Source organism: Neolamprologus brichardi, chromosome 2 (genome assembly GCF_056152115.1).
Source record: "Neolamprologus brichardi isolate AB-2024 chromosome 2, ASM5615211v1, whole genome shotgun sequence".
In the NCBI taxonomy this organism is placed as follows: domain Eukaryota; kingdom Metazoa; phylum Chordata; class Actinopteri; order Cichliformes; family Cichlidae; genus Neolamprologus; species Neolamprologus brichardi.
Genome location: NC_142105.1, coordinates 20,297,281 through 20,308,021, shown reverse-complemented (window position 1 = coordinate 20,308,021; position 10,741 = coordinate 20,297,281). Strand labels below are relative to the sequence as shown.

Genomic DNA, 10,741 nt, shown 5'->3' with positions numbered 1-10,741 from the left:
GTTTATCTCATATATATACTGTCGCAATAATGGATACACAGATACTAGATGCAAAATAGCTTGTTTTAGATAGTTTAAAAGCTAAGAGCCTGCACTGAAGTCCACAGTAAGATAAACAGGGATTATTTTAAAGTGTGAGTCATGTAAAAAAAAAAAAACAGAGCTGGCAATGAGCATGCAAAGTCCGTTTACGTACTTTATTAAAAATAAAGAAATAAATCAAAATATGTTTGAAAACCTTGGCTAACATTTGTAGCTTACTTTAGCCTGATTCAGCTGTAAAATCAGCTCAATGCAGCGCGTCTGTGAGAAAACCAGAATTCGGCCAAATGTTGTTGCTAGATGGTGACCTCGATAGTCTAGTGAAATGTTTTGATCCCAGATAAGAACATGATCATGATTAGATAAACCCTCTAACAGGAGGAATTTAATAGTACATCATATTCCCTCTGGCAGAGAGGAACCCCTTTAAAAACTATGGCATGAGCATATGGTGCTTGTCACAGTCACCTGGCCTTGCCCTCACATGCTATGCAAAACACTCAAACTGTGTATTATTACAGTGGCAAAATGTTAACCTGCTGTCTGAGCATTGTATTTGCTGTAAGGTGAGCTAATACAAGCTAACAGAGCACGTTTAATTTGCTTGTTCTTAAAAGAACTACAGTTACTACACTGCTTGCTTTAATTAATTAGAGGTGGTTGCTAATAATATCTGCAAAACCATATGTCTTCAACATCTGAACAGAATGATGTCACAAAATTACACATGAACAATGTGGGGCAGGGGTTGCTTGTCTGTTTTTGCTTGAATACTCCACTCAGAATAGACTCTGTCATTATTATTAGCTAAAATACTCAGTAAATCACAATTACATATTTGAAATGACTATCTGGTCAAATACCAGCAGGTGTCATACCCCCGCCCCCATACTGCGGTATAGTTTTACTGTGTCTGGCCTCTGAGGTGCAGCTGCTTTCATTCCTTAAGACCAGACCTACTTCCACAGTCAGTTTCCCTGATCTATAGACTGCCAGCGTCTGGAATAAGCCAGCATGCCTAGCACTGACCTTGCTGAGTGGCCACGGCCGGAGACACAGTGTACATGACTCTGGGCAGCCTTGTGCTTCAAAGCCACTCCTGATAAATATCAGAAAAAAAACACTTAATAGATTTTTCAGTGTTTTTTTGCTATGTCTGAAAATTCAAGATTGCATTTCCCATCGACATAACCAGTGCATAATACCAGGATAAAGACTAAAGCTGTGGTTGTCATACTTTTTCTGACAATTTAGAAGAAAAATATTCATGAAACATCCTGCTAAAAAAAAAAAGTGAATTTCAGTGAAAGTGGACTGGGACCTAGATAGCACCCGTCTCCTCAAAGTGAACACTCAGAATGCTTTCTAAGTTTCATTCACCCAACCTCACCCACATTTATGTAACACACTTTTTTTTCTAATTTTCCCACACACGCACTGATAAATGCATCTTGGACAATGATACTTCAGCCTGCAGACTAGAATAGCTGGGGATTATCCACAAAACTTTCTAACTGGAAGGACTGTTTTTTTTATTTTATTTCCCACCTTCTCCTAGAATAATCATATTCAGTCTGGCCCCGTTCCTGACATTCAGAGAACCACAAGCCTAAAAATAACCATTTTACCACCACACAGATCAGCAAAATTGAGCTTCTGTGCGCATGTGGATTTCCCTTTTAAGAATACAAGAGTATCAGTACACAAGTAATGCAACATACTAACTGCCTAATATGCATTTTTGCATGGCAACATGCTTTTCTGTTACAAGGTGTAACAGGGTCATTGTCTTAGCTACATTGGCTATAGTGGATTTCTGTGAAAAAAGGCAGCACAATCATTTACTAAACGTGAAGCCCAAGCTTACAGGCTCCTCCCACTCGAAGTCCATTTGAGCACAGAGAAAACCTGACATAAAGCACAGACTTGTGCTTTACCCAAAGTACATGTTATCAAACTTTATGAGCCATCCTTTGGGGTCATAAAAATACATTAACACTTAAAACCCTTGTAGACCACTTCTCTTTAGAGAAATATATACTTTATTGGAAATGGTAAAAGTTTAAGTTACAAGGCAATACACTACAATGTTAGTGTGCAGCTTAAAAGCTAAAACATGGACAAAAAGAAAGCAAAGACACAATTTGACAGTTTTCACAGCCTTTATTTGAATTACTTCACATTCCATCACTTCCTCTATACAAAACAAAGTAGGACCTGAATTTCAGAAGGCACCCCCGCAATGTTAGGTGACACCTGTCTACCAAACAAAGAAAGTTAACCTTCCTTTTTAGGGGAGTGGGAGGGGGAAATGATAACTGATGCATGCACTGAAAGTACCAACTTCATATGTCTCGGTATGATCAGCTTATAGTCCCTCGACTTAAAAAAAAAAAAAAAAAAAAAAAAGCAACATAGTACAAGTTTCTTATTTACAAAGATTTTAAAAAGTGAAATCAAAATGGATTTTTTTTTTTTTTTTTTTTAAATCCTGCTACAGTTCTGAAGTGAATCAGCAACCAAACAACCCATTTAGTACAATAAACACTTTTGTAGGGTTAAAAGCACCCTACTTTTATGCTTTCATTCTTTAATTCCAGACAAAAGCCTTTACTTGTTTAAAAAAAAAAAAAAAAAAAAAAAAAAAAAGTGAAAAAGCTTCATTTGTAATGCGTTACGGTCCGTGATGACCTTGGAGGCATTTAAACAAATATCTCCACAGGAGGTAATACTGCAGCTCAGATGTCCATCTCAAACTGGTTGTCATCTGTTGGGAAAAAAAGAAGCACAAAACAAAACAGTTGAGATTAAAAACAGTGAGGTTCAATCTGCCATCAACTTATTTGTGCGGTTGCAGCCACACCTTAACCGACAATGGCAAAGAGAACAAACTAGCTCTTGTCACTGCAAAGGAAACCATCAAGGGGGCAAAAACACACAGACATACCAAGGACATAGAAAATAAAAACAAGACTCACGGCACGTCTTGGGTGTTTTTACCCACACAAAGAAGGAGACAAGTAGGCAGGGGTCACGTGTAATCCTCATGGTCTTTAGTTTGATAGGAGGAATGGAGGAGGGCAGATTGATAGCCTCATGTACTTCAGTCAATAACAAATGACTAAACTGTGAACCCAACCTTTGGACACATGGCCACAATAAGCCCCACTAGAGGATTTGTTGCCAAAATAAGGAACTTTATCTCTAGCAAGTCACAATATTCTAATTGGAAATGAATAATAATAATAATAATAATAATAATAATAATAATAATAATAATAATAATAATAATAAGTCAAGTTGTTTACCAAAAGACATTAAACTAAAAAAAGAAAGTGGAAATATGATGCTTTTCCTCAGCCTGTGACATTATGATCTGAATATTTGGCTGTGTTTGTACAAGTAATCCCAGTGAGTCACAAGCTCAGGCTTAACACTCGTCTAAATGCTCATTTCTTTAGTCGTTTTATTCTCCTTGCCCAGAAAACAATATCCTGAACATATGATCATCTCGCACAACTTTCTGACTTCTGTCCATGAGGGGCTGCCAATCAAAGGACAACTAAAATGGCTCTAAAGAGAGGAACAACATCTATGCACAGTTTAAGATAACCAGATTTTGAACTGTTAATCGTGCAAAGTCACTTTGTCAGACATGATTGTTTACCAATAAACTGCTGGCCTCTTTAATAAAAAGGTAAACAGCCAACAAACAGTTCAGCTGCAGAGTTGAGGACTGCAAGAACAGCAGGCCGTATGCATATGATGGTTAAGGCTGGACACGCTGGCTTAATCAGCATTTCGACTTAATCATAAAACAGTCAGTGGAGCCAATTGCGCCCCCCCCCCCCCCAATTTTTCTCAGGGGTTAGGAAACAGACAGGAATCAAAAAACTGTTTTAGTTAAGAACAGGTTCCATACTGTCCGTTCCATTTCATGGGCTCATATGCCTTGAAGCTTATTAATCCCTTTTATCAGTGTTGGCATCCCCACCACCACCACCACCCTAACCCAACAGCTGCACATTGCAAAACAAATTATTGAACTATTTGTTTTGCGCACCTCAGTCACATGCAAAGCTTTTTTTTTCCTCCCAGTATTTATCCCGAGTGTTCAGATTGATAAAATTGTGTTGGCTGACATCACTCTCACAAATAAAGGGAACAATAAGGATTCTGAACTTTCAGGAGACTCAATATGTATCAAGTAAAATTCTACATTACAAGTTGTGTTGACACAAATGAATCTTATATGTACAAGACATTTACCTGCAATGTCTTTCTCTTCCTCTTCTTCCTCCTCTTTGAGATCCTGCAACTTCCCCGTGGAGTGTGTGGCTGGTACAGTTACCCCTGGGATTTGGGGAAGACAGCATGGGGGGGTCCGAGCAAGAGGAGAGTTTCGACAATCCAAGAGGAACTTTCTGTCATAGATGATGCGGGTGCCTATTTTGTTTTAGGAGGGGGTGGGGGTTAAAATCAAAACAAAGAGTCAAACAACAGAACAAAGGCTGGACTTCTGCAAGCTCAAACTGCAGCCTAGTTATTACTCAAGCCCCTTTGCAGTGATCCAAGGTGCACATCTGGAGAATTGGACAATATTATTCTGTACTGGAGGAGATTTAAGTGGGGAAAGGGTTGTGTGCACACAATGTTTAGAGTCGTCACAGTAATTCTAGGAATTCCAAGAAATCCAACCACAAAACATTCTCACTTTGAAGCAAGATGCTTTCAGATCCACATGTTTCCTATTTTGATTCAGCAGAAAGCTGTTACATACACAGCAGTCATTAAATGCATATGAATGAACCTAAAAGTACTTATTTTTCTTTAAAAATGGAGTTTGTACCATCTACAAGGAAAAACGCATTGAAAAACAGTTACGGGCAATTCATCCTAGACAAAGGGAAGCAAAGCAGAGGGAAATGGGGCAGGGAAAGGGGGCTGGAATGCAACCTATAGTGAAAGCAGCGACTGTGCCATGCAGCTACATATGAAAAAGGGGGTCAGCAACACAAGCTTCGACTTGATAGGGTGTGTAAAATTTAATGTGTCACTATACAAAGTGTAACTCAAGTCAAAACTCAGTAGCGACATCCTATCATATGTCCTTTGGCATCCATTTTTAGGCCTTTTTCTTGAAATGTTTACATTCCCCCATGTATTACACATTTCACCCCCTCCCCCTTCAAAATGTACAGAATGTTCTCTACTGTTCCTCAAATGCAGAACAGAGAGAAGCAGGGATAGGACGGCCTCCCGCTCCTCCACCACTGCGAAGGCCAATCACTCTGTATTTCTGTCAGCCAGACACATACACCCTAAAAGTCACGAGTTAAGACTGGGCGTGTTGTGTTTGAGACAACAATCAGTAAGTTTGACGCTGCAACAAGTCACCGATCAGACCACCGTGTTTGTCACAGGGGGCAGTGTTGTTACAAGCCTTACCGATACAAGTTTAACTGCAGAACTCAAACAATATGTATGTAGTACTACATGTATAAAAAAAAAGAAAAGAAAAAAAAAACAATTTAAGAAGAAACAAAACACCGACGTTAGAGTATTAACCAACTCGATGCAGGTAAAGCACACTCGTGAACATACGGGGCTGTGGCCTGCTGTGAGCATACTCTCAATCTACAAACGAGGCAGGGGCCCATCTTTGCCCGCTTTTTGGTCTCGAGCAAGTGCGAGGGCTGTTTTTATTGACGTTAGGGGAAACCAATATTACATCAGACACTTTTTATGTTGTCGCGTGCAGCCTATCGCGAGAGATGACGCGTGACCGTTTGGACGTAGGCACAAATCATTAGTTTCCAGCAAAAGTCGAACTTTTCGAGGGTTTTCCGCCTTTTCTTTCCTGTTGAGTTCTGAAAACATAAATTGAGAACACAAAAACACAACACAGTGCAGTTTTTCTTACCTCCAGGCGTGGTGGAGAACAGGGTACCCCCGGGTGTTTGACTGTAACAGTCTGGTAGCTGGGACCAGTCCTTCAGGGTAAGCACCCTGGTGGGGATAGGACGGCTTTTAACTTGATTTGCGTCGACCGACATGCTAATTTTGGCCTAACTACTGCTTCAAAAAGTGCTAGCGACTTTCTTTGTTTCTTTAGCCCCGAAACTCGTAAATACAAGTTTCCCCACAGCTTTCCTCACGGACAAAACTACGTAAGATACCGTAAAGTTTTACAAGCTTCACCTGCAAACTAAGAGTTAACGCAAGCTCAAAGTTTTAAGGTCTGTCACGACAACCAGCTTCCAAACGCTGCTACACTCTGCATTCGTGGTACCCAAGTCTGCAGCAGCCAGCCGTCATGTTTTTGTGCAGTAGCTATCAGGCACGTGGGACAGCATGTATTGGGTACGAATGTTTATCTCCAAACGACAGTCCGCGAGGGCGGTGACAATGAGTAAAAAGAGCGATTTATCCTACGCTCTATCACTGTCAGTTTACCCCGTGAGGGAAATAGTGGGAATTGTATTATTACCAATGAATAACATTAGTTTCTCTTTGTAAACGAATGGTATTAAAATAGCCATATACTGGATAGAAATAACACGAGTTCCCGCGAGAATACCTAGACAGGGGTCATCTGGTTCACAAACCACGCACCCACCTCGTGGTTGTCAATCACTTGGCAACACTGCCCCCTACATGTGTGTCAGTGTGTTAGTACCATGCCTTCATGTTTAGAGGAGAGGAACTGTGTGCACGTCTCTCACGTGGCAGCTCCAGATCTCTGATCAATAACAGCAGCACCGTCTATACGGGTTACAGTCATCTCTGTTTTATTATAAGTTTTCTTTAATCAGGAAATGCATTATTACTCTCCAACATTTCATTTACCCAAACATGTCCTATATTATTTATAGGTTTATATGGAGATATATTTACTCGTTTCAGTGTTTTGGAACAAAGTGTGCACGTCTCGCACGAATCAGCAGAGCTCTGATCAATCCCAGCAGTAAGTATCAATAAGGGTTACGCGATTTACTTTTTCTGTAATCGGGAGATACATTAGATGCATATAGTTATACATTTGTCTATTTACCCACTTGTGGTGCTTGCGTTTTATTTTATTACATTTATGAATAATAAAGATTCTCGTGGAGTGAATTAACTCAGCAAATAGAGAAGCAAAACAGATTTCCCATTGGTCTGGAAATTTCTAGCCTTTGGCCAGTTAGTCTTGTTATTATAAACATAAACAGATACATAAATAAACATGTATTTCCAATAGAATATGTACACAAAAGAGATAATTAAAGTTGGCATTAAATCGGTTTAATCAGGACTCCTTTAAAGTGACATATTTGTTTGTAGTTTTATTTGACAGATTGACCTTCCTTTTTGGTTTTATTTTATTTGTTTTAAAAAAAACTCCTACTTTTCAGCCACTTGAGGGCGACATTGACACAAGGAACACTTTAAAAAAAAAAAAATTAAAAATCTTTCTCATAATAACTGCCTGTTTCCTGGGATCTCCTCCACGCTCTTGAGCCTGTGCTGGGAGACACAGCAAACCTTCTGGAAATGGAATTTATTGATGTGGCGCACTGCAGGAGTTGGACTATCTGTGCGACCTTTGTAGGGTCCAGGTTTGGTTTGTCTCATTGTTGCTGCTCTTAATTTCATTAACACCAAAGCAGCTGAACCTCATTAACCCCATCTGCTACTTCACTGACCACTTGAGGGCGACATTGACATGAACAATTTGTTCATATTAATTGTGTGTGGAACTTTTCAATGACTGGTCTGGGTGTTTTAACTAGTGATGGGCAGATGAAGCTTCATGAAGCACTGAAGCTTTTCATCCAACTGGTTCACCCCAGCGTCTTGAAGCTTCAAGCTAGTAGGACATCTACTGGACGTAAAAATATTAGTTGGCATGAATTTGAAGAGTGTGGCATTTTGCACACAGCCTGTAAATGTCAACAACAAAAGGAGTGTGTAAAACATCTATATTGTAGTGATGGCAGTATAGTGTGTATATTTATACTGGCAGTATGGAAAATGATTATTTGGAAATGCTTAAAATGGAAATGATCATTTACTGTGAGGTGAGGTGTGGTTGGGGTACGGACAGTGGTTGTGCTTTTGTAACGTTGAGGTATGGACAGCTACAGACTGAGGCTTTGTCCTGCCTGTTCACATTTTATTCAGTAAAAACTAAATTTTCACTGCTTTTATGACCTTTTTAGTGGGGAGATAGCTAGGATTTAATGATTTAACAAATCTTTTAAATCCTTTGTCCTCCACAATGCTAAATGGCTGGGAGTCCTCAATCACCATGCTAACCAGGTCTTAATCTATTTGAGATTGTTCTCCTGAGGTAAGACAATAAAAACAAAGCACAAATATAAATATCACACACGAAACTTATTACAGTTGTATAATATTGTTATATCATTTAGTAACATTACAGCATGCTATATTATCATTGCATTTGATGGCTCACCTGGTCTTGCTCCACAATCCTATTCTCATGCAAAGCTCTGTAGTGCCTAAGCATGGATGAGGTATTGTTGTTATATCCCAGCTCCCGGCACATAGCAAACACTTCACCTTGTACAAAAGTAAAGACAGCTTAACATAAATTGTATTGCACCATCAGTATTATGAAAATACATCTTCTGTAGAAATTTACATACCTTGTTGGGAGGAATAAGATCAAAATGTTCCCACACAGGGGAGGACATCCTCCTCTTCTTAGCTGGCTCCATTCTCGTCTGACTTTCTCTCCTCACTCTCATAAACCTCCAAACTGTCTCCAAACTCTCACTAACCGCAACTCTTCATCAAACACCCACATTTTTGAATGAAGTCTGAGGGGTTTATGGCTGTATCCCAATTCAGGGTCTGCAGCCTTAAAGTACGCAGCCTCAACGGTCCTCAAGGGCCGCATACTCAAAGACCACTAAGGCCGGAAGTGTGAGGCTTGTGAAATGGGACCGTCTAGCCTCCGTCGCGCTGCCCAGGTTGCCTAGCAACCATGATAGCTGGAAACGTGTGGTTGACAGAAATGAAGGAGAACATATTTTGTTCGTTTGTTTGTTTCTACATGAGCTTTGTGTGATTTAATAAGTATTTGAGGCTGAGACCACAGGACAGCAGCTATTTATATGTCCTATCACCTTAAATCTTCACTCAAAGACACTCAAGTATCTTTGACAGTGTATATATAGATGTATTATATATAAGAGACAAATGTTGTTCCTTCAGTATGTTGGCATTATTACATTTGGCTCAATGCTTACATATATGTGTAAAAAGAAAATGTACAAGCTGTGATAACTGTGTCTGATAGAATGAAGAGTAGACTGATATATGAAATATTCCTTTATTGGGTGAGAAAATCAGACCATGTCATAACTGCTTTAAGTCATACAGAGTAGATATCAGAGCCTTAAAAAGGCGGACTTCTGCTAAATGGGTCAAACTGGGCAGAAAGTATACAAACACATAACATCCTTATAGAATATGATGTAACACTATAGATCAACTTAACTCAGAATATATAAAGCATATAAACAATTACAGCAATATGATGCAACAACACGGATCGGGTAGCGACACGGCCCTCAAATGCGTCCTTCATTTCCCTGAATTTTAAGGACGTGGCGGTGTAGACTTCATGGCCCAACATATCCCAGAATGCATAGCGCGGCGGTGGGTGTGGATAATTTTGCCGAAAAAAAAGGCAGATGAGGGGCGCCCGAAGAGTAACTTAGTAAACTAAGTACTGAATATTATGTCACTTATTTATGTGCAAATGTTTAATAATGAAGAACATTAAAACATTACTGTTGGCCACATGTCTGCAAAGTTATGTGACATTTTAAAATAAAGGCTGACCTTAATCTTACAGAGAATGATCAAAGCTCATGTAGAAACAAACAAACACTTGAACAAAAGATTTTCTCCTTCATTTCTGTCAAACAAAGCTTTATGAAATGTTTCCAGCTGTTAGTATCATGGTTGCTAGGCAACCTGGGCAGCGCAACGGAGGCTAGACCGTCCCATTTCACAAGCCTCGCACTTCCGGCCTTAGCGGTCTTTGAGTACGCAGCCCTTGAGGACCTTTGAGGCTGCGTACTTTAAGGCTGCAGACCCTGAATTGGGATACAGCCACACTGAACTCTAAATAGTGCAATCTACCTATGCCCACCTCACGTGCCTAGCCCCTCAACAAGCGGCCGCACCTGCACTAAAGCAATAAAACAAAGCATAAAACGTTAAACAAATTAGTAAAAGAGATCTACATAAAACAAATACACCCCAAGTTACTGTTCTTTATAAAAGCATCACATAACAAACAAACAGCATAAGACAAGACAGCAGCAGCATGGCACAATCCACTCTCTAAAGGGCAATACTAAAATGAGTAGCTTTCCTGAGGAGATCTGCAGTGCTTAGCTGCCTGAGGCTCTCAGCCCCCTTGGATGGGAAAAGACTGCCAAATGCCTCCATGTGGTAGTGAAGCAGACCTGTTTCTTATAAGGCCGCTAATTATCAGCTGGGAAGGTGTGGATGGTAGTGCTGCATTCGTGGACATCACGTAAAATCCTACCCCAGAATCTACTTCACTACAGTAGAGTGTCCAGATGGAAGCCAATCTTCATTAAAAGGCACATAACAGTTAACTTGGAGTTTCACAGAAGGCACCTGAAAGACTTTCACACCATAAGAAACAAAA

General features: G+C 39.9%; 1 protein-coding gene across 1 annotated transcript; it reads right to left on the bottom strand.

Annotated features, from left to right (window-relative positions):
• Nucleotides 1-2,185: 2,185 nt before the first annotated feature.
• Nucleotides 2,186-6,395, bottom strand: eif4ebp3l (eukaryotic translation initiation factor 4E binding protein 3, like). Its single transcript, XM_006781744.3, has 3 exons — nucleotides 5,966-6,395; nucleotides 4,312-4,488; nucleotides 2,186-2,809 (listed from the first exon to the last, which is right to left on the bottom strand). The coding sequence occupies exons 1-3, from the start codon at nucleotides 6,096-6,098 to the stop codon at nucleotides 2,781-2,783; spliced, it is 339 nt and encodes a 112-aa protein (XP_006781807.1). The 5' UTR covers nucleotides 6,099-6,395; the 3' UTR covers nucleotides 2,186-2,780.
• Nucleotides 6,396-10,741: the final 4,346 nt, after the last annotated feature.